The 22,155-nt window shown below is 50.2% G+C and overlaps 8 protein-coding genes across 14 annotated transcripts; 4 read left to right on the plus strand and 4 right to left on the minus strand.

Annotated features, from left to right (window-relative positions):
• Window positions 1–226: 226 nt before the first annotated feature.
• Window positions 227–3,779, plus strand: AAFC00_003686 (uncharacterized protein; the record flags this gene model as incomplete). 3 transcript variants are annotated; one of them, XM_069348107.1, is made up of 9 exons in its annotated part: window positions 227–343; window positions 397–519; window positions 570–620; window positions 669–809; window positions 867–914; window positions 976–993; window positions 1,046–3,326; window positions 3,383–3,546; window positions 3,597–3,779. In XM_069348107.1, 9 exons carry the CDS (start codon window positions 227–229, stop codon window positions 3,777–3,779), a joined length of 3,126 nt encoding a protein of 1,041 aa, XP_069201018.1. The 3 variants fall into 3 exon arrangements, with proteins under 3 accessions (XP_069201018.1, XP_069201017.1, XP_069201019.1); XM_069348106.1 differs by having other exon boundaries at window positions 233–343; XM_069343195.1 differs by lacking the exon at window positions 976–993.
• Window positions 3,780–3,910: 131 nt separating this feature from the next.
• AAFC00_003687 (uncharacterized protein) lies at window positions 3,911–4,593 on the minus strand (the record flags this gene model as incomplete). Its single annotated transcript, XM_069343196.1, has 2 exons — window positions 3,911–4,005; window positions 4,104–4,593. The coding sequence occupies 2 exons, from the start codon at window positions 4,591–4,593 to the stop codon at window positions 3,911–3,913; spliced, it is 585 nt and encodes a 194-aa protein (XP_069201020.1).
• A 1,223-nt stretch (window positions 4,594–5,816) lies between these two features.
• Window positions 5,817–7,560, minus strand: AAFC00_003688 (uncharacterized protein; the record flags this gene model as incomplete). 4 transcript variants are annotated; one of them, XM_069347756.1, is made up of 5 exons in its annotated part: window positions 5,817–6,191; window positions 6,247–6,446; window positions 6,506–6,553; window positions 6,617–6,655; window positions 6,759–7,560. In XM_069347756.1, the coding sequence occupies 5 exons, from the start codon at window positions 7,558–7,560 to the stop codon at window positions 5,817–5,819; spliced, it is 1,464 nt and encodes a 487-aa protein (XP_069201023.1). The 4 variants fall into 4 exon arrangements, with proteins under 4 accessions (XP_069201023.1, XP_069201021.1, XP_069201022.1 ...); XM_069343198.1 differs by having other exon boundaries at window positions 6,506–6,655; XM_069343199.1 differs by having other exon boundaries at window positions 6,506–6,691.
• Window positions 7,561–9,433: 1,873 nt separating this feature from the next.
• On the plus strand, window positions 9,434–11,104 carry AAFC00_003689 (uncharacterized protein; the record flags this gene model as incomplete). The annotated part of the gene is made up of 2 exons (XM_069343201.1): window positions 9,434–9,505; window positions 9,584–11,104. The coding sequence occupies 2 exons, from the start codon at window positions 9,434–9,436 to the stop codon at window positions 11,102–11,104; spliced, it is 1,593 nt and encodes a 530-aa protein (XP_069201025.1).
• Window positions 11,105–11,660: 556 nt separating this feature from the next.
• AAFC00_003690 (uncharacterized protein) lies at window positions 11,661–13,566 on the minus strand (the record flags this gene model as incomplete). Its single annotated transcript, XM_069343202.1, has 2 exons — window positions 11,661–12,688; window positions 12,753–13,566. The coding sequence occupies 2 exons, from the start codon at window positions 13,564–13,566 to the stop codon at window positions 11,661–11,663; spliced, it is 1,842 nt and encodes a 613-aa protein (XP_069201026.1).
• Window positions 13,567–14,293: 727 nt separating this feature from the next.
• Window positions 14,294–15,351, plus strand: AAFC00_003691 (uncharacterized protein; the record flags this gene model as incomplete). Its single annotated transcript, XM_069343203.1, has 2 exons — window positions 14,294–14,642; window positions 14,708–15,351. 2 exons carry the CDS (start codon window positions 14,294–14,296, stop codon window positions 15,349–15,351), a joined length of 993 nt encoding a protein of 330 aa, XP_069201027.1.
• Window positions 15,352–15,835: 484 nt separating this feature from the next.
• AAFC00_003692 (uncharacterized protein) lies at window positions 15,836–17,143 on the minus strand (the record flags this gene model as incomplete). The annotated part of the gene is made up of 6 exons (XM_069343204.1): window positions 15,836–15,961; window positions 16,020–16,120; window positions 16,184–16,428; window positions 16,478–16,655; window positions 16,713–16,810; window positions 16,860–17,143. The coding sequence occupies 6 exons, from the start codon at window positions 17,141–17,143 to the stop codon at window positions 15,836–15,838; spliced, it is 1,032 nt and encodes a 343-aa protein (XP_069201028.1).
• A 2,145-nt stretch (window positions 17,144–19,288) lies between these two features.
• AAFC00_003693 (uncharacterized protein) lies at window positions 19,289–20,527 on the plus strand (the record flags this gene model as incomplete). Of its 2 annotated transcripts, none has more annotated exons than XM_069347757.1 (3): window positions 19,289–19,714; window positions 19,769–20,360; window positions 20,412–20,527. In XM_069347757.1, the coding sequence occupies 3 exons, from the start codon at window positions 19,289–19,291 to the stop codon at window positions 20,525–20,527; spliced, it is 1,134 nt and encodes a 377-aa protein (XP_069201029.1). The 2 variants fall into 2 exon arrangements, with proteins under 2 accessions (XP_069201029.1, XP_069201030.1); XM_069343205.1 differs by having other exon boundaries at window positions 19,340–19,714.
• Between the last annotated feature and the right edge of the window lie 1,628 nt (window positions 20,528–22,155).

Below are 22,155 nucleotides of genomic sequence, written 5' to 3' on the forward strand. Positions count from 1 at the left end.
TTGATGCTGAAAGAACAGAAGGTGTGAGTATAGTGATCCAAGAACCCATCACCAGACAGGAGGAACATATAGTGAATCGCTCCATTGGGGAAACCGGCATGTCCACTCGTTTTGCACACACCATCCCAAGATCAGCTCGATAGCTTGAACTTATACTATTGGTATTGTGAGCAAGAGCGCAAAGGGTTCATCGAGCTGCCAAGATGTATGTCACATCTATACTGCCATGTGGATGACATCCATAACCTTTGTGCGTAGGAAGTTCGGCAAACACATCCAGAAGCGGCAACTCGACATCCCTGAATATGCTGCCAGTTTTGTCGACTACAAGGCGCTGAAGAAGGTCCTGATAAAGTATCGTGCGACAACATCCGCAAGGAACTAACACTGTCACAGTTGATCAAGAAGCTTAGTGCTACTCCAGTAATTAATGCGCAAGAATCACTGCAACACCGAGAACATCTTGCATATTCCCAAGCTTCGCTTCAAGCAAATAAAGCCACCTTCTTCTTCCGCCTGGTAGGTCTACATCTCTTGCGGGAATGCAACTGTACTAATGGCCATTGTAGGAGCGAGAGTTAGAAAAAGTCAACATCTTCTACCTACAAAAGGAAGCAGAGGTATGCCAATATCATCGCATCAGAAGACCTATAGACTGATGTGTACAGCTCGAACTCCGTTTACGAACTCTCTTGAACCGCAAGAGACTACTCCAATCGCGGTCTTCTTCAGCTTCAAAGGTGTCCTCCATCTATATCACATTAGATGAGGGATTTCGCCTCTTCAACAATGATCTCGACAAGCTTCAGGTAGGCGGGATCGCCGTTTTTTTGGCTTCTGCACGAGCAACAACTAAGACATCCTAGCAATTCGTTGAAATCAATCAGACTGCATTTTCGAAGATTTTGAAGAAGGTAGCTACAGTTCTTCCCCTGACTAGGTACCGTGCCAAATGATATGCTAACAGGGAAATAGTGGGACAAAACGTCAAAAGTCAGTCCGGTCTGCCTGAAGACAAAGTGCTAGATTACTAACATTTCTTTAGTCGCGGACAAAGGAGCTTTACCTATCTAGAGCAGTAGAAGTCCAACCATGCTTCAACAGAGATGTCATCCGAGATCTTTCCGATCAGGCGACCACCAGCCTACTTGAACTTGGTGCTTGGGCGGAAGGAGAAAAGATTGAATTCACTCCCTCGGCATCCGACCAAGGATCCCGCACTCAGATCAATGCCCAGGACGACAATGACATAGAGGTACAGATACAGCAAGCTGTTATTTCTGGAAATATCGGAGTAATTCAAGACTGGATCGCTCGAGTGCGCTCAAGCCCCGAGGCACAAGATCGTATCAGCCGAGTTTTTCTGGCCACTGTCAATGATGCGCCCTTGGAGGCCCAGCAGGCACTTCTAGACACTGGCCTCGTCGACTTGAACTACGTCGATGAGATCAACGAGCGTACCCCTTTACACGAGCTTGCAATTTCCGGAAGGATGCAATCTCTGATCTGCTTACTTGAACGAGGTGCCGACACAAGATCGACTGATGTCTATGGGCGCATACCGCTGCACTACGCATGCATGCACGGTAATGTTGGTGCGGCCGAGGCTTTTGTCAAGTATGACGGCATGGCAGCAGCCCGAAGCGCGATATCTGGAACGACGAGTACAGGCTCGATTGTAGATTTCAAGGATCTGGACAATTTCACCCCTCTCGTCCACGGCCTTGTACATTCACAATTCGCAGCTGTGCAGTCAATACTGCAGCTCGGTGCCCGGGTTGATCCTGATAGCGAGGCTGACCACATTCCACTTAACCTGGCATGTCAGTATTGTTCAGTAGCAATAGTGGACTTGTTGCTTCAATACAAGCCACGGATTCTACCGGATGCGGAAGGTCTCTATCCACAGCATCTAGTACCTCGATCGGGGCGAAGCCCGCAGATACTACTAATGCTCCGGAACTATGGAGCCAATCTCGATCAGCCAGATAAGCTCTATCAATGGACGCCCTTATTCCACGCAGTCAGTGAGGGCCACCTTGCCTGCCTGCAGACACTGCTGGACTGTGGTGTCAAAGTCGACGTGGTCGATGAGAAGGACCTTTCAGCAATGTACTATGCGGCGTGGGAAGGTCACCTTGACTGCCTTCGTCTGCTCGAGCAAGCCAGCAACGCCAGAAAGGTAGAGGAGAAGCCGAAGCCCATTGCTGCCACCGTTTCGTCACTCTTGTCTTCCAGTGCGCCGATGCCAATGAGCGCCGAGATTGAGGCAATACCTGATCTTTCTCTGCCACCACCTATCATCCCTCTCCGAAGATATGGTCACAATTTCCTGGATACGACAAAGACGTTTATCGTCATCAGCTTCGACAACGAGAACGGAGATCCTATTAAGTTCTACGGCGACAACAAGTATCCGGCAGCAAGGCTTACGATTTCCTCAAAGTCATCCGATCTGGTGCCACGTAACGTTCCGTTACCTATCCAGGATGACTTCAAGGTGATTTCGTTCCAGATTGAGAATCTTGAGACGTTCTCATTAGATTTCGACATATTCCCCACTTTCGGCTCCAAGGTGATCGCGCGTGGAGCAGCGTCGTCGTTGGTGTTCTCCAGCAGATACAACAGCTCGGGTAGCTGGCATTTGGAGCTATTTGACCCGAGACTGCGTGCCATTGGACGTATCAGCTTCAGATATCAAGTCGTCACACCATTCCATGGCATCCCCTTGGAAATCACACAGTTCGCGACATACTGGAAGGCCACGAGCCAGATCAGCTCGCAGCCCAATGCGCTTATCACAGGGTCTAGTCTGACTGGAGAGTACGTCCGGCTTTTTGTCCAAGCGACCAGAGATGGCGTTCCCGTCATGTATCCACAGTGGGCCATTCCTACGGACAACACAAAGTACGGAGTGAACAACGATCTCATCGGTCGGCTGACGTACGAGCAATTCCAGACCATCGCCAGAGGTCACGGAAAGGGGGCGGACAAATTGGCGTCAATACTGCAGAGTATCCCTCATGACCTCACAGCTCTATCTCAGGGACTGGCCACGTCATGGTCGTCACTGAAGGAAGCGCTAGACTTACTTCCTCCTGAAGTGCATCTGGACTTGCACATCATCTATCCGGACCGCACGCAAGAAGATGAGCTACAGCTTGGGCCGACAGGAAATATCAACCATTTCGTCGACAAGATACTCACCGTGGTGTTCGATCACGCGACTCAGCTCAGGAGCAAACACGACGGGCACATCAGATCGATAGTGTTCTCGTCGTACAACCAGCACATATGCACAGCGCTGAATTGGAAACAGCCAAACTGTAAGTTTTGATGTGGTGGTGATGGCACGACAAGACGACTAATCTATTCTCTACAGATCCCGTACTGTTATGCAACGATCTCGGCATCGAGGCGACGAGCTCTTCGACGTCAGGGTCGATGGTGGAAAGCAGCGGACGAACAGCGATATCGGTCAAGGAGGCAGTGAGGATCGCACAGACCAACAACTTCATGGGTCTGACGTGCAACTCACGTCTGCTCGTAAGTGATCGTTTGTGGCGATGCAAAGCAGGTCGACTGACAAGACACAGGATCTCGTGCCAGCTCTCACGGAATCGATCAAGACAGCAGGGCTTGTGCTGGTCAGTGATCTCATGCACAGGGATTCCAGTCCTCGAGCGGCCTATGACTCGATGCAGAGCGACCCTGAGGGACTGGATGGAATGCTGGAGAACAATGCAGTGTTGCGTTTCCACGACAGCATCGACATGTAGAGGTGTAGAAGTGCAGAAAAGGCACGCGTGCAGAAAAGCAAGGGTATATAATAGCTCAGAAACAATGAGAAAAGAACAAATTAGTTGTTGCAGATCCCAGTTGCGTTTCTAGTGCATAGGAGTGGGCCCTTTCATGCACCCTTGTAGTTGTACTTGAGGCGCTCGAGCTCCACGACATCGACGGCAGTCATCTGGCTCCGGGCAAACAGGATGACGGAGAAAATGGCTGTGAAATGTCGAAAGTCATCAGCCTTTCTGAGCCCACGCACGGCAGACACATGACCAAGACTAAGGCACGGAAAAGAAAAAGGAAAAGGTACCAACCTCCAGGTAGCACGCCCCTCCAGAAGCCCTCGACAGAGCCCCTCCTCCAAGCAACAACCGCGACGAGGCCCAGCACAAGACAAAGCAGCGCATTAAGCAGCACGATGAACCTCTCAGCCGGACCTCTCGGATCCCCCTTATAAGCGGGCCTCTTACCCCTCTTCCTCGCCGACAAGTTGCTTCCATCCGCATCATCATCGAATCGCAACGGCAGCAAAAACAGAATATACGCCGTGCCGACCAGACTGGTAATCGACAGAACGGCGATGAGCCAGTCGCGGTAGGCGCGCGGGATGATGACGGCGGGCACGTAGAGGAGCAGAGACGCGAGGGGCAGGGGCAGGAATGCGCGGCGGTAGAAGTCGTTTTGTCGGGCGTCGCGCAGGGTTAGAGACGTGATTAGTTCTTCTTGGTCTTGCGTGTCGAGGTCGGGCTCGTCGTCGTCCGAGGACGGGTAGTGGAAGGTTTTGCGCAGGCGGGTTGTCGCCATCTTTGCTGGAGCTTGCGTGGTTGGAGTGGTGGTTTGGTGGAATGTAGAGGTGTGGATGTAGAAGTGGGGGTTTTGTTCTGTCTGCCTGTTTTTGACAGTAACGTAGACTACCGTAGGTAAGCTAAGGTAAGGTAAAGTAAGTAAATATAGTAAAGACAGCAAAAGAACCTGTATAACAAGGTAGTTTCACGCGGGGCAGGTTGACGTGACGTTTATTTGTTTGATCGATTCAAGAATGACGAAGTATCAGAAGTCGCTGTTCGGTTAAACAGTTTCGCCGAAGTGAGAAGCAGTCGTCGGCTGTGCTTCCGTCACGAAAGTTCCCCGTCACCTGCTGCTATTCTATGTAATTATCTGCTAAGCAATTTACATGGGCTACTCGAGAGGAGCAAAAGGACCAAAAAGGTATGGATGGATGGATCGCCGGATGGACTACAAATGGGGATACGGCTCCGTGGACTTGAAAAGCGGAGCAGATACACGTGTACTACCATCTTGTCTATATCCATGACTGATCATCTAACCATGTCCATTACTTTTTCTGATCTCCGTTTCCACATCTACTTACCACTGCACCACTCATATGCATGACTGCAAGTAAACGTACAAGCATAGAAGAAGGAGAAACTCATCTAGAGATAGCATACTGTATATGCCCCCGAAAAATAACACATAGCATGTACCATGTACCACACAGACCATATACCATATAAAACATGTTCAATACATGGGGGGAAGAAGAGATGAAATAGTATAGATAGACGTACAGACTTCCCAGTCAAAGAAATGAAGATCGAGAATCGAAAACGAGGGTTATTTCAGATAGATACTAAACAATTTGATAGATAATGAACGAATGAATAGACAATAGAATGAATGTGACAACCGCGAGGAATAGAGATAAGACGACGCCAGAGAACGAAGAGGAGAAATGGGAGAAAAGAAACGGCTGACCAGAGCACTTTTTCATTTCTCTTTTCTTCTCCCTCCTTTTTCAGTTCTTGCCTTCATCTTCTCCCTGGACTCGGCGATTTCTTGTTCTCGTTCTTGTTGTCCATTTGGATGACGGAAGACTCGAAAGGGGCAAGAGAAGAAGAAAAAGAGTTCCTCTGCCTGCCCCTCACTTACTCCTACGCTTTGGTACTGCCCCACCAAGTCCCACTTTCCCTAGTACTTTCTCGAGCGGATGCGTGAGAAAGCATGAAAAGAGAAGAGAACAGAGCTCAAGCCTTGACACCAACAATGCCGGCAATCTTAGTAGCGGCCTCCTGCGTGTTACTTCCATAGCTCAAATGAGTACCGGCACCCTGAGTCTTACCGCCCAGATCACAAACGGTGTCGCCAGCGTAGCAGTATCTGACCACCTTACTGTCGTCGACCTTGTTGAACCCCTGGCTGTTCTCCGGGTCACCGAAAGCGGCCACGGCGGCGACTTTGGAGCCGTCGAAGCCGCCCGCGCTGGAGAGGGCGTAGTGCACGACCATGGCGCCTTGCGAGTAGCCGCCTAGTACGATCTTGGTATCTGGACATTGGGATATGGCTTGGTTTGCCAGCTTGGCCATTTCGGGACCGCCGGATCCGCCGAGTTGTGCGTTGCCCTGGGCGGGTGTTAGTCTCATGGGTGCAAGTGCGAGAATAGAGGAAGCTACGTACTTCGACGGAAGCAGGGTAGTCAACACCCTGGACAGCGAGAGACCCGGTCGCCGTCTGGAGATCCGAAGCAAGACTTGGTCCGACAATCTCACCGAGAGTGCCCAACTCCGTGGTACCACGAGCATAGATGAGAGTGACCTTCTTGCAGCCTGTGTTACCAGCCACATCGTTGGAGCCAACGGCACCTGCAGCGCTGCCGGCTATAGCCATGACATTAGCATGTTTAATTGGCAAGAGGTGATGAGAAATAAAAACATACTGAGGGAACCGAGATCGCCAAAACCACTTGTGGATGTGCCTGTTGAACCTGTAAGCCCTGAGAGCCCTGAAAGGCCAGAAAGACCAGAGAGGCCGGAGAGTCCACTAGTACCGGTGGAGCTGCCAGACGCAGCAGCAGATGACGACGTTCCTGTAAAGCAAGTGGTTAGACCCGAGGCTCCAACTTCTACAATCGAGCCATGCTCATGTGCGACCAATGTCGTTCTCAGCGAGGGCAGGCAATGGAGACATACCTGTAGAACCTCCGAGCAGACTGCTGAGGTCTTGGCGCTTCTCCTTGAGACCTCCGCCGAGAGAGGACAGGTCACCAAGTCCCGAGCCAGATGTCAACGAAGAGAGATCTCCTAGGCCAGAGCCCGAAGAACCAGATGAGCCCGACGAACCGGACAAGCCCGACAAGCCTGACGATCCGGATGAACCGGTCAAGCCCGACAGACTCGACGACCCAGACAGACCTCCCAAACCAGAAGTGCCAGAAGTCAAGGATTCGAGGCCAGAGAGGCCAGAAGATCCTCCACCCAGGGTGGGAGTACCACTGGTCAGCGATCCGAGAGAGCCCAAAGAGCCAGAGCCGCCGAGACTGCCCAATGAGCCTAGGTCCTGACGCTTTTGACGATGAGTGCGGTAAGTGCTACCACCAAGACCAGTGCTCAGAGGCTGAGGCAGCTCAGGAGAGCTTCCACTACCTTGAGGAACAGGAAGAGCTGGGCCGCTGGGAATGGGCCAGCTGCCAGAGCCGCCCATGGGGAAGCCGGTCGGTTGTGCCGATCCCAGTCCACCACCCAGGCCAGATCCAAGAGAAGGAAGGCCAGTGCCTTGACCCAAAGCTGGGAAAGAGAAGGATGGGAGTCCGGAAGGAATGGGAAATCCGGTACCTTCACCCCCAGCGGGAAGGGAAAAAGATGGCAATGAACCGCCAGAGCCTAGGCCAGAGATGGCAGACTCACCTCCCTCGGAGGCCTGACGCTGCTCAAGGGGCGCGGCAATGGCACACGCAGCAAAGGCCAGAGCGGCCATGGTGTATGAGTACATCATAGTTGTAAGGTACAAGAAAGTGAATGGAAAAGAGAGTGGTTGGCGTTTAGTCAAAGAGAGAACACCGGCGCAAGATAGTCAAGCCTGCTTGATATGGATTGCGAGGAAAGGAAAGCGATGGAATGGATGAGAGAGTTCTAGCTGGAGCCAAGGACCGTATACTTATACAATCCTAGACGGCATCTATTCCAACACATCACATCGAGGTTGATGGCATTATATTCAACAAGCCGAGGCCGCTTGAACAGTCAACGCCTGCCATAGGCTGGTCTCTCGCTGGCATGGCGTAACGGAAACAGAGAGCTGAAGCTGAAACAGCGACAGCAAACTGTCCATGACGATACTGCCAGGAAGGGCTGGATGTTCTAGGCAATAGCGAACATGTCCGTCCATTTCCAGCGAGCACAATCAAAGGTCTATCACTTACTGACTCGACACGCGGTGGTGTGATAGCGGTTGCGCCATTCGAAGTCACTGCCATTAAGGTAGAACCTCGTTCCGTTGCAAGGACAATGGTGGGGGTTTTCTTCCGTGTAGGAGACTTGCCTCGGATGTCGAGTACAGCGGAAGTCAGCGGTTCGCTGTCTTGACTTGCCCATGGCATGGTGATTGTGCTTTGTTCTCAAGGTGGATACATTTATAGAAGTGGTCGCTGTTTCGTGCCGAGACAAGCTCTCAGGCTCGACGCCACTAGTGCTAAGATCTTCATGACCTACACGATCTCTATCATTCCTCGGGGTGGAGGCGTTTGTCTCTCTCGGTTGGACATACTGTGACAAATTTCATGTCAGTGTCAGAATACGCATAGAGATTGAGGGTGTTGCGGCGTGGTTCCGGAGTCTACAAGACCATTTGGTGCTGATGTTTCAAGCTGCACCTTCTGTGTATGACAAGTCGAAAGATTGCCCAATGCGGCCTTGAGATGGCAAAAGTGTTGCCGGAGCGCTTGACAAAGGAAGGTAGGTAGTCATCGTTGCTCAGATCCGAGGTAGATACAGTACAGACTTCTCAATGCTTGGTCGTTTGAAACCAAAGCGACGGCACACATGCATGAAAGGCAATGCAACAGGAATCGAGGATGCACATTGCCGCTTGAAGGGCAGTGGGTATCACACTCTGACTCTGTGGGGCTGTTGTCGGAGAATTGCATCTTGGATACAGTGGCTGAAGTGGTTGGTCAGTCACAGATGTCGGCATATTATGACCAACTGAACCCCGGATTTTGGTGTTTCGTCATGCACGAAACCGCGCTGGAGGCACTAGTGTGGAATCATGCTATAAGTGGTGATGCTCTGCCATGTGGCTGAGGTTGCTCAACACAGTAATTCCAATGCACTGTAGTAGGTTGAAACAGATGTACTCTCTGTTCCGACTGTGCCACAAGGGAAATGTTCGGCAATGCAATCCGAGTGCTGCCTTACGCAGGTACTAGTGTATTGCTAGACAGAAGACACGAGTACTCGATCAAACCGACCCTATTATACCCTTACGAACAGCAGCTATAAGCGCGGCTGGTGTGTTTTATGCAAGTCAATTGACATGTGTGAACACTTGCATATGGTCAAGCGAACATGCAAATGGTCTTGCCTGCCATCATTCCAATTGCTGCAAATAACTTTGATGGCAAGCACAAAGGACGAGAACATGGGCAATACAGTATGGACAATATAGTATGGGTAATATAGTATGGGTAATATAGAAATCGAGAGAGTCAGGATTGCGACAACAATGAGCTCGGGCCACCTCCGCCTAGTTGACACGCGCATACACACATACTTGTGCAAGACATACAGTATCCCTCTGGCAATACTATACCCATATCACAACTACAGATCGAGACAGCAGCAGCAGCAGAGCAGCAACAAGCGGAGACATGCTCGTGTCATTAGTTGTCGGCAAGGTCGATGCAGGCGTTGCCGTGCTGCTGACCGAAGACAAGCGATTGGTAGGCGCATTAATATCACAAAGGAGACATCTGCTTTTTGATTATAAGTGCTGACCATACCTCTTCTCCTTGCTGCAGATAGAATTCCCCTCGATCCTTCTTCCTCCAGACATCACATCGGGTTCAATCGTCGACATCAACGTCGCCCGCAACTTCCAATCCGAGCAAAGGGCTGCCGCGCACTTTGCCTCGCTGCAAGATGAAATCTACAACACCTTCGGACAAGAGTCGCCTTCCGCCCCTGTTCTTCGATGCCGCAACGCCACCCAGACGTCGGTCGTGCTGGAATGGGATCCCGTCAGTCTCGCGACCGCCGAGCTGCGCTCTCTGAGTCTCTACCGCAACGGCAGCAAGGCAGGAAACATTCCGCGCGACAAGCTCAGCACCAAGATCTCGGGTCTGGCCGTCGACACGGAATACACCTTCCACCTGGTCCTGCGAACGAGCGCGGGCACTTACACCAGTGACCGGCTCACCATCAGGACCCAGAAGATGACCGATCTCACCGGTATCACAATCACCCCTGGCGTCATGCCCGCCCAGCTGCGCGAGGACCTGGCCGCAACCGTCGAGCGCATCGGCGCCAAGCTCATCGACACGGTCAGGATAGACACGACCCACTTCGTGTGCACAGAAGCGCGAGGCCAGGCTTGGGAGAAGGCGGCGGAGATGAACGTCCCTGTCGTGGTGCCAGACTGGGTCAAGGGCTGCGAGCGGGAAGGCAGAATCGTGGGAGTGCGCGGCTACTATCTCAACGCCGACCCGAAGCTGCGACAAGTCGGCGCTGGAGCAGTGAGCAATCAATCGCAGAGTTCTCTGTCTTCGCATCAACCACAGCAAGGATCCGTGTCATCGGCAGCAGAAAGAAGACCCACTCAGCTCGACAGACAGGGCTCGCAGCTGCGTGTCCAGCCACCCATGACAAGCCCCAGGATCGAACACACCCCTCCCACTCCCGAACAACCCCACCCTGCACCGTCCAAGATGAATGGCACGAGCGAGGAACCCCCACCCACGCCGCCGCCAAAGCACCAAAGAAGCAACCAGACCAGCTCTCCCGATTCGGCCGCAGCAGCAGCCACAGCAGCGGCATCCGACGCAGCCACTCCCTCGACCACCGTCCCCGAAGCAGCAGCAGTAGCAGCAGCACCGCAACAACAAGAGCAGCAGCCCTCCGTCAGAACCAATGGCGTCATTCCCGAACCGCCGACAAGCCCCGAGCCAAGCTACCAAGAAGCAGCGCAAGAAGACGACGACGAGGAGGAGGAGGAGGAGGAGGAGGAGGAGGAGGAGGAAGCAAGATCAGAAGCAAACGACGAGCAAGACCGACCAGAACTACCGCGCGAACGCACAGAGGACATATCGCCCAAATCCGTGCACGCGGCCAAGTTCCCTAGTTTCAGCGAGACGAACAATCTCAAGGCGATAGGAATACCGCATGCCGCCGTCGAAGCACACGTGGACGATGACGATGATGACGAAGAGGACAATGCAGCAGGTGAGAGTGAGAAACACGATTCCACTTCTGCTCCTGCTCTTTCTCCTGCAACCGAACAGACCAAGGAAGACGACGAGGGCTTCGATGATGTTGCGCTCTGAGGACTCTTGTCACAGTGAATAATCCCCTTGTCTCTGCTTTCTCCTTCCTGCTCTTGTCCCCATCTGTTAAGCTATCATCGTGTAATCTCCACATCTTAGACCTTTCTTCCAGCGTCATCTTTTTCTGCCGTTCTGTCTTGCCTCAAACGGAGCTGGTGGAAACCTTCTTGTTGTCATTGTCATTAGTAGTCATGTCTTAAATCCTCTTTCTGCCCTCTGCCTGCTCCCTTTGTTCCTACGGTCTAGGGAAGACGTTTGGCCTTCGGAAAAAGAGAATCACACGTGTTGGCATACAGAGTAGAAAGGGAATATAATTACATGCTCTTGTCCCACACCATTTGTTCCCATTTTCCGTTAGTCAGTCGATTATTGCAGTAGTAGCCTTTCGTCAGAAACATTAAATGTACACGCAGTAAGATGCTTGCTTTTCCCCGATTGCACACGCTGTAAATGATTTTTTTTCCCACAAAGTAAGAAACATATCGCTTAGGTACAGAACAGATTCTGTCAGCAAGCCGTACCATGCGTCTTACACCATCACCACAGCAAAATCGCTTCACTCTTCGAATTCAGAGTCGACGTCGCTGGCTGCGCTGCTCTCATCCTCCTCGTCGTCGTCTTCGTCGAACTCCTCGGCAGCTTTCTTTGTCGCGTTCTTGCCGCGCCCTTTCTTCTCCGTTACCTTCGCTTTCGCCGCTCTCTGTCTTGGGGCCCGACGTCGAGGTGGAGATGCAGCCGGTGGTGAGTCTTCTAGATCGGAATCTGCGTCGCTCAATCCACTACTCTCGGCTAGCTCTTCTTCCTCGCTGTCGTTGTCCTTGGCTTGTTTCTTGCCGCCTTTCGCGCCCTTCTTCTTGGGTGTGCTCTTGGAACCAGTCTTGCTTTCTTCACCATCACCGCTGACGCGTCCGTTCTTCTTGGGCTCGAACCTGGTGACCAGGTGCTCGATTGGACAGCCGTTGCTCCACTCCGCGCTCGCTGTTGTCGTGGCAGCTTTACATCTTGGGCAGACCTTGCCGTGCTTGATGAGTAGCTGATGAAGCGGGTACTTGAGATCATCAGGCACTCGAAGTTCGCAGTGCTTGTATGCTGATTCTCTTCCGACTCTGGGCTCGCCCTTCTTGACTTCATTGGGAGGAGGAACCCATCCTAGGTACTGGACCAGACGAAACACGTGAGTGTCGACCGCAAAACTGGGTCTGCGTAGGCAGAAGAGCGCTACACATGACGCCGTCTTTGGTCCAATACCGGGAAATTCAGACATGCGATCTATAGCAGCTTGAGTTTCCATAAGGTGAAGGTGATCAAGCGAGAGGACATTGGACTCGGCACGTGCAATTTCGGACTCTTTTTCTTCTGCAGGTTCGTTCTCCGAGCCCGCAGGACCGGCTTGCGACGCTGCCGTCTTGTCGCCCGAATCCGCCGCTTCCTGCTCTTCTTTGAGTGCATTTCGGCGTGCTTGATTCTCCTGATACGTAATCTCCAGAATCGCTTTGATGTCTTTGCTTTTCATCTGCGCGAGGCCGCCAGACTTGATTGCCTCGAAGACCTCGCGCTGTGAGGCAAGACGGACCTTGTTCCAGTCTATCAAACAAAGTAAGCATTTGTCCCGGATCAATCACATTAGTAAGATATTTCATATGCATACCAACACTGCCTTTGCCTACGCCTTCTTTGATGGTACCAAACGTCTTCACTAATCCTTGGAACGCTCGAGAAGAGTTGGTTCCCGTGGTGGCCGCTGAGAGACGGGTACGAATCAATGCATCTAGAACAGAAGGTACCTCTCCGCATCCTGCCACGGTGACCGATGGTACTGGAATGCTCTCAGGCTTCTTTACTTTCCCGTGGACCTTGGAGAGGATTCTGTCGACCTCATAGCATTCCTCCGAGGTAGGATGAGGCCAATCTGGGTAAGGCGTTTGTCCGGGCATGAATCCATATTTGTTGTTCTTCGCCGCTGCCTTTCCAGATTTTGTTTTCGGTGCAATTTCAGACTTGGTCGGATCTGATTTCACATCCAGTCCCTTGTCATCCTCGGTCTTGATTAAGTCCGCCTTCTCGGCCAATTCTTTGACATCCTCGGACTCGGCTTTGACTTGAACCTTCTGACTAGAGCGACGAGCGCGCTTCTTAGCTGGCGGGGAGCTTTCACTCTTTACCTTGGTAGCCTCGTCACTGGCTTCAGGAGTTGGTATATCCCCGAGGCCATGTGGCAACTCGTCCAGTACTTTGTCATTTTCTTCAGAATCTCGAGTACGTTTTCGAGTACCAGATGTCTTCGGATCTTCGACAGAACTTTTGTTGACTTTGCTTTTTGCATCTGCAGTAGAGGATGGAGTTTGCTTCTTTTGACGAGTCTGGCGCTTTCCACTTGGCGCAGGAGTGATTGGAGGGCTCGACAGCTGCTGTGGTTCTTTAGTCGAGGCCGCGCTTGCACGAGTTCTTCTTTGCGGCGCCATAGCGACTACCAACGACGACAGTCTGACTTGGTAAGTATGATTTGTTGATGCTAAGGGTCTTCTGCAGCAATGATTTTGTGACACTCTACATACAGAGTTGAGAAATCTATAAGCCAGTATGTATCGCTCGAACCTTGGGTGGTTGCACACGCCTCGAGTATGAACCACGTCAACTATTAAATAATCGAACGAATGATCTCTCTAGCCTGATATGTGCCAACAGTACTGTACAACGATGGGCGAAGTCTTCAGAAGGACACAACTTTACTACCACATTTCATATTACATCAAGCTAACATGGAAGGTGCAAAGTATCTCGACGTCGCCAGCCAGCCAATTTCTTGATGGTGACGTACAGGACTGGACTCGACGGATTTAAGGCAGACGGGAATGGGCGATGTATTTGTCCGGCCCCTAGGTATTCGTCCGCTTGAGACCCCGGAGCAAGTGCAACATGGTATGCTAATTCCGTTGTGCCTGAAGGATCACAGCAACTACCAATTCGACATCTGGAATGTAAAAGGACGATATATAAGTAGGCTGCGGTACGCGTAGAGTCTCTTGTAGTTTTTATATATCTCAATAGCCCATTCCCAAGGAACGTGTTTGCACTTGACACTGAGCTCTCTAGATGCAGTGATGATCACAAACGCAAAAGGCACCTTGAGCTTACCGTATCACTACCGTTTGAATCCTAATCTCAAGATCACTATCGATATACATCAATATGGCTTTTCTATACGATGCAAGACATGTCTTCTATTCACAATTCTTTGTAACACCAGCTTTGCCGAAGTCGTCTTGTGAGGGCAAGACCGTCATTGTGACCGGTGCCAACGTCGGCCTAGGCTATGAGGCAGCAAAGCACTTTGTGCGACTCGGAGCCGAGAAGGTCATCTTAGGATGTCGCAGCGTTGAGAAAGGTCAAACAGCGGCGGAGGCTATCGAGCGTGAGGAACATAGAACAGGAGTTGTCGAGGTGTGGCAACTTGACTTGTCCAAGTACGAGAGCGTCGAACAATTTGCTAAAAAGGTGGACGGCCTCAAAAGAATTGACATGATTATCGAGAACGCTGGTATGTTGATGATCGATATCTTGTGATATGATATCTTCATATGGACTGATATCGATATTCTTCAGGCATTGCAACTGAGAAGTTCTCCAAGGCTGAAGCTGATGAAAGTACCATCACCGTCAATGTTGTTTCGACCTTCCTCCTGGCACTGCTCGCCCTACCAGCCCTCAAGCGCACTGCCGAGACTTATTCAATCACTCCTACTCTGACCATCGTGAGCTCTGATGTCCACTTCTTTGTCGAGTTTCCTGAACGCAACGCTCAGACCTCCATCTTCGAAGCTCTCAGCGATAGTACCAAGGCAAACATGTCAGAGCGCTACCATGTTTCCAAGCTTCTCGAGATCCTTGTTGTTCGTGAGCTCTGCCAGACACAAATTTCTCGACCTTACCCAGTTACCATCAACACCCCTACTCCAGGCTTCTGTTACTCAGAATTGGTTCGCGAAGCTGAGGGTACATGGCGAGGAACCTTTTACAATATCATGAAAAGGCTAGTGGCAAGAACCACTGAGGTCGGTAGCAGAACCCTGGTGCTCTGTGGACTAGCCGGCCAGGAGACCCATGGCGAGTGGATGGTGGATGGCAAACCTGCCAGAACATCCTCATTTACGACAAGTGAGGAGGGCAAGAAAGTGGGAGCGCGTGTGTGGAAGGAATTGAGCGAGAAGCTGGAAGCTATCCATCCTGGCATTCTTCGTAACCTCTGATTTCAACACCTCATCAGATAAACATAACACATTGATACAATCTTACATCGTTCTACTTTCTTGGTATCAGACGAAGAGGATCTATAAATTCACGATTTCAATCAATACGATAGGGGCCCCAAAGCCTTCAAAATCTGAGAGGCTCATGATGCATGCTAGATAGTACATGACGCGAAAGTTCTCTCACACCATACCGTGATAAGACCACGCATCGAGCAGAGAAGAGTGCACGAAGTGAGCAAACTTCAATAATATCCCAAATGTTCCTCGAGATGTCATAGAGCTTTGAATCATGGAGATTGCATGGCAACACTTTATCAAATCATTTCTGCTTAGCGTAGTTGAAACAACATCAATATTCCAAATTTTTGATGCTATGAAGTTCCAATATTCCGCACAAAGCACTGTGCGTCCAGCTAATTGGAGCTTTGCTCGACCAAATGAGATACGCTCATGGCAACAAGTCCCAGACTCTACTGATAATTTATTCCATGACCAGAACACTGCGGAATCTGGCTTTGCCGGAGAGCATGTGCTCCACTGCGTCCTGTACCTTTGCCAGTGGGAAGGTCTCGACCATACACTTGACGTCGAGGTGCTGAGCGAAGTTCTGCCAGAGGCTTTTAGTGATATTACTTGATACCGAGATGGATGCAGAAGATACTTACGATGGCCTCGACGGAGTCTAGTGCGTGGCCAGAGGGCCAACCATGAACACTGATGTTCTTGGTGATCATAGGAATAGTGTTGATAGGGATCTCGCCAACAGCTGCATGGTAGCAAGTGTTAGTGGTCTATCGACGCATGCTGCTCTAGAAAATGATGTACTTACGGGCAAGAATCAGAAGCTTTCCGCCAGCGGCGCAACCGTTGATCATGGGTCCCATTACTTCTGGGTTTGGCGCAGTGATGACGACGAGAGCAGCACCTCCAATTTTCTGCAGGGCCTCGGCAGCATCCTCTTTACTTGTGTCAATGTAGTCATTTGCACCGAGCTTTGTTGCAAAATCCTTCTTCTTATCAGAGGTGGATATGGCAACGGTGCGGTATCCCATACGGCGGGAGTACTGGAGAGCCCTTGGAGGAAATCAACATCTGACTGAAGGGTCCGGGTGAATCCACTTACAGATGGCCCAAGCCTCCAAGTCCTTGGATAGCAACTGTATCACCCTGTGTGATGTTCATCTTGCGCATACCATTGAACACGGTCACTCCCGCGCAGAGAAGAGGGGCATAGTCAGCAGCCGGAACATCTGTAGGGATCTGAACTGCCGCTTCAGTGCGAAGAGTGCAATATTCAGCATCTGGAACACGAAATCAGTACATGCTTAAGCAGGCGGATAATCCTTCATTTCACATACATCCGCCGTTGCGGGTGACACCGTTGACCGCTTCGTTGTCACACATCTGGAACATGCCTCTGTTGCATGCCTTGCAGATGCCGTCGTGACCACCATGCCTGCCCAAGTATCAATATATGGTTGTAAAAGCTTATACATTTGTCCTACCAGGCGCCGCCAACACGGTCACCGACCTTCCACCTTTTCTCTGTTGAAGGTACAGCAACAATCTTGCCAATCACTTCATGGCCGGGTGTGATTGGAAAGGTGACCATCGGCCCAAAGGCACCTTGTTGGACAAAAGAGTCAGAGTGGCACACACCGCATGCCTCGACCTTGATCAGAACCTCGCCTTCTTTTGGTTCTTCGACAGGAACATCTTTGATGGTGTAAGGTGCGCCAACCTTCTCGATTACAACCGCCTTGCAAGTTGATGGGAATTTTGAAGACATAGTAAAGGTTTACTGTTGAAGCAGCTCGTGGTCTTGGTCTGAACGTGAGGAGAAAGAAATCAAATAAGAAGCAGCTCTACCTACCGTCGAGAGATGGCTCTTATAAGATGGAAAATGATTACAGTGTGGCTTTCGGCCTTGAGAGCTACGTCTTACCTCCAGAGCTCCGGCTTACATCTGAAGCTTTAAAACCGTTGACAGGTACTAAACCTTGTCCACTATGAGCCACTGTTGTTTAATTTTGAGTTTAGAGTTCGCTGACCACCTCTAGACTGCGTATGAGTGACTTCACTTGTCGTGTAAGCTTCGACTTCGTGCGATGGAAGAGTACAAGGTCAGGTAGATTCGTGGGGCCGGAGATAAGATCAAAAGCTAATATCCGCCAACAGTTGCCGGTACGACTAATGATCCCCTCGGTCATATATCTTTCGATAAAGAGCAATGTACAGTAGTTGAGCTCAAAGCTCGTGTAGTAAGATGTCAGATTGTGAGATTTTAGCGTACGCCGCACATGCAGAGTAGACCGCGACAGCTTGGAAGCACGAATATGCGGAGACAAAGACGTTGAGCAGAGCAGGGCGAGCATTACAGATATAGCAAGCTCTCAGGATGCTACCTCGTTAGCAGTATGCTACTGTGCTATCTGAGGTAAGCAATATATTTCAAGATCGACCTGCATGAGCTGTCAAATAGATTAAGGTAAGTGCTTCTTGGTTTTAGGGGACCGAAATCAGCCGAGGCGAGTCTGTGTGGATATACTTGTAGGATTGGCATCGTCCCGCTCTCCATTCCTGACCTTGTTGGTCCTGAATCCTTTGCGATCTCCTAAAAAGGTCTGTCTCTGCTAGTGAGCATATCTACATACGCTTGGCATGCTAGATAATCACTCTGTCGAGTCATCGTATCGTCTCAGACGTCATTATCACAACAAGAGTCATGGAGAGCACTTGGGAGTTGATGGACGATGAGTACAACAACTTGGTCAACTGGGACGCGATAAGTATCCCTACTGCGTCTTCTTCTTGGGAGCACGTCGAAAATGAGTCCGCTTCCATTTCGCAGGGTGTAGCTGCCGACGATAGTTTTTTAAACGTCAACAGCATAAGGCACTCTGATGAACAGGCGACTCCAGACCAAATAGCGACTATTACACCGCCAGGAAATTCTGCCTATGCAGATCATGCTCACTTTGGTGGGGACATCCCCCAAGTTATGCAAGGTGCTTGTACCTTGCTTGACGGAAGTCCGAGTCTCCCATCAACTCTCCAGCTGGATGAATCATCTTACTCAACGCCATTTGACATCGTTGAGATCGACCATCAAGCATCCTATGGCTATCAGCCTGTGGAGGATCTTGGGGACCCCATTATATATTCCGCAATACCGACCACCTATCATGTTCGCTCCCTTGACTTTGGGGATACTCGGTTCAACAGTTCGGAATCAAATCCGCAGATTGAACCATGGACCTCAGGTCTAAGCCCATCATTCCCTGCACCAGTCTACGACACTAGTGTGCCACTGGCGTATGGGATACCACCATGGAATACAACTTTATCGCTCACGCCTGAAGTCATGATAGAGAACACATCGAATCATGGAGGTGAAGCTGTCAACGAGCACATGCTGGGGATTCAGAGTCTCATCACTCCAGCAAATGAGGCTCCATGGACTGCGTATAGGATGCAATATGCATCCCTCGCACAGAACAGTCCTCCACAATCGTTGCTAGGTCTACATGAACAGCCATTGCGAGTCAGGGACCTTCAGCCTGTGTCTCGCATCGCAACACACTCATCTCGTGGGCGAGGAAGTGTACGATCATTAGCACACGCAATCAGACCTCGGGAAGATCAATCACAGTCGCGAGAGCCTCGCAATCTGCAGATGAATCTTGCCACCCAACAGCGGCCTAGATATGGCGGCAGGAAAGGTGGGCTGCCCGCGGCAAAAAGGACCCAAGCAAGCGCAATGAGACAGAAGGGTGCGTGTTGGATATGCGCGCTCCAGCGAATTCAATGCGACAATACTGGTGACACATGTAAAAGGTGTTCTGACAGGCTTAACGCACAGGGTCCGTCACACCCTCTGCCCTGTACTCGCCAGCCTTTGACAGACTTGGCGGATTCTTTTCTACCAAATAAGATGACGAACATACATCGCCATGAAGCTATACAGGACTTCCTGAAGACAAGCATGAACCAGTGGGTCGATGGTCATAGTGGCCGCGGAATCGAGGTCCACCTTACTATCGGTTACGGACCACCGCTGCTATTGGTCATGCATGAGTTCGTACCTCGCCAAGCTGACGTAGTTGCGCAGTTACAGTGGGTACAGGACGAGAATGGGAAAAGGACCAGTGTCACGAAGCTATCGCCGCCGCTTGCGATCAAAACTCTGAATCGGCACGAAGAATACAAACACTATGAGAAATTTCTCGATCGCATCATAGAAAACCATCTTGACGCCTTCGAGAAGACCTACTGTGAGGACCAAGACGATGATCCCTTTCGCAAGGATATGTTTAGACTCTTGTGTACGCTCTTTCGAGGATTGGCTGCGAATTCTATGGTAGGTGCCGCGGGCCGAAGGTTTTCAAGCAGCAGATCTGACATAGGATCATAGGATAACGTTCTGAGGAAGGATCTTTCGATGGCGTTTAGAAGCATCCTCACAACCGACATAATGCTGCATCACGTCATTCTCGAAGAAAGCTCCAAAGCTGAAGTGATCTCCCAGTTGAGCTGCTATAATGATCCCTCGAGTTATGGGTCATATACTTCTCCAAAAGTGGCGAATCGTCAACTAAAGTCGTTCTTTTCGTCATTGCAGAAGAAATACTACGAAGACTTATTGTCCCGTTATCACGGAATCTTAAGATCTGGCAAAGGAAAAGAGAAAGAGCGCAGGTGGATTTCCTCCTTTGTAATCATGCTTGCGCTTGCACTCTGTGAGGAGGAGATGCAACATACGCGTGTTTTACGCGCAGATGGAGATCGACAACGAAACGGTGGTGACTCGGCATATGAGTTCGAGCATGCAAAGCAGGACTGCCGAGAGATTGACAGGGCATTCGACTTTCTAGTCAAACTATTCCATTGCAAATACAGTCGCCAAAGACGACATCAAGCTCAAATTGATGATTGGCAAACCAAGCCCGAAAGTCAGGCCGAGAGAGGTTTTGTGCATAGTCTTGTCGACCTTAGCCAAAGCCACCGTAAGTGATCTCTGCATTTGATCTGTTCGGTAAATTTGCTAACTGTTTCAGGAATGAATTTGCTCATGCGAAAAGATTGGAACATTCCTTCCACTATCGATCACAGCTACAAGTCACGACTCGTAGCTCAATTCTTGGTCGGCTTTTTTGGGCTTGGTGGCCATTAATATGGGTCATATCCTGAAAGCTACTCCAACAATATCAACACTGCTCTTGTCGACTTATGGTAAAAGTTTTGTTTTATTGCCTTCCTCGGAGTGTCTTTTGGTCCTTCATCTTTCTAGCATTTTATGCTACGCGACGATACCCGGTTTTTGTCTTCATTGTTCCGTTTTTGTCACGAAATATAGTAAGACATACAGGAGGGAACATCACAGCACCATTATCCATTAAGTATTGTCATTTAGTCGACGCGCAAAATTATGCTTGTCAGATTTATGATTTCTCGATTTATCATTTTCAATGCTACGTACGTCCCATAGGTCTATGCCAATGAGGAGGTAGTAACAAGGGCGGAGACAAGCTATGGGATGATCATCAGTCTCACCTTATAGCGCCTTGACCCTTCCACAAGAGAATATTGCAACGAGTTTTTGTACAGTCGAATGCATGACTTTGTATTTCTCTATGTAGAAGCTGGTATCGAAGTCTCGCCGCAGTTTATTGAGGTTGAACAAGAGTGTGCTGCCGATAGAGTCAGCCGCTAAGCTACCTAGGTAAGGTAGGGAGGTACAAGCTATAAAAATGGCTACTCCCACTGGTAGTGATGTACTGTACCTTACATACAAACTTTCATGACAAAGTCATACGGTCTATTTTTGACCAGAAAGACGCCATTGATTTCGTCAACATGATCAATGCTTAACATAGGTAGCAGATGAATTGACTATGGGTCAACGACACCAGGACCCTCGTTACCGAGTTCCAGCAATAATCTGGGGTCGATCGCGGAGCAGAAAGAGTACTGTACCAAACTTGTACAAACACGTCTTGTCCCAGGTTCATTATTTCTATATGAAGCAACAATGTTCGCGCTATGGCCCCTATCTTAAAACTATAAAAAGTTGATGGGTCTCAAAGTGATTTGAATCAGCATGAAACGTCTGTGTCATAGACATTATTGTATGCGATGACTCTCGGGATAATCACAGTCAGCCTCGAGTGACTTGTGGTACCCTGGTATGCCTACCTCCACAAAGGATGCCGCATATAGCTTTATGGATGGCGTAAACGCCGTAGCTCATGACTAAGATATGAGTCCGGGATGCATGCGCGCTGATTCGAGATTTCATGTCGTCGCAGGTTGTGGCAAGACCCTCTGGTGGTTTTGCATCAGGGCTACCCATCGTCCCAGGTCACTGGTGATGCCGTCGAGAGCTTTTGAAGTAATTGACCAACATGTCCTGCCAACGGCTAACAGGGTCATCTCTGTATCACACAATGCTAGTCAGGCGATGCCTAGTTCTTGTAGATATCCCCGAACTTGAGATTCACGTCGATATGCACATTGCATGAAACCATCTCTTGGGTAGATTGATGCTGCAGCGCCAAGCCACAACTTAGATATTGCAAAAACGTAGTAAAGATTTGTGCCTCGATTGAAGGTCACACAGAAAAGTGAAAACCGACCGCGTCCCTTAGCGGCCTATGAACCAATAAACCCGATGACTTATCCTGGGACAACGACGGGCCTAAGCGATGCCCATCTGCCAAACCCTAGATGAAACCCCGTTCCCGAATTCGTAAATTGCAACACGATGGTTGGTGAAAAGACCATGAAATTCGCCCAGAATTT

Source organism: Neodothiora populina (assembly GCF_041146345.1).
Source record: "Neodothiora populina strain CPC 39397 chromosome Unknown canker_contig_16, whole genome shotgun sequence".
NCBI classification, from domain to species: Eukaryota; Fungi; Ascomycota; class Dothideomycetes; order Dothideales; family Dothioraceae; genus Neodothiora; species Neodothiora populina.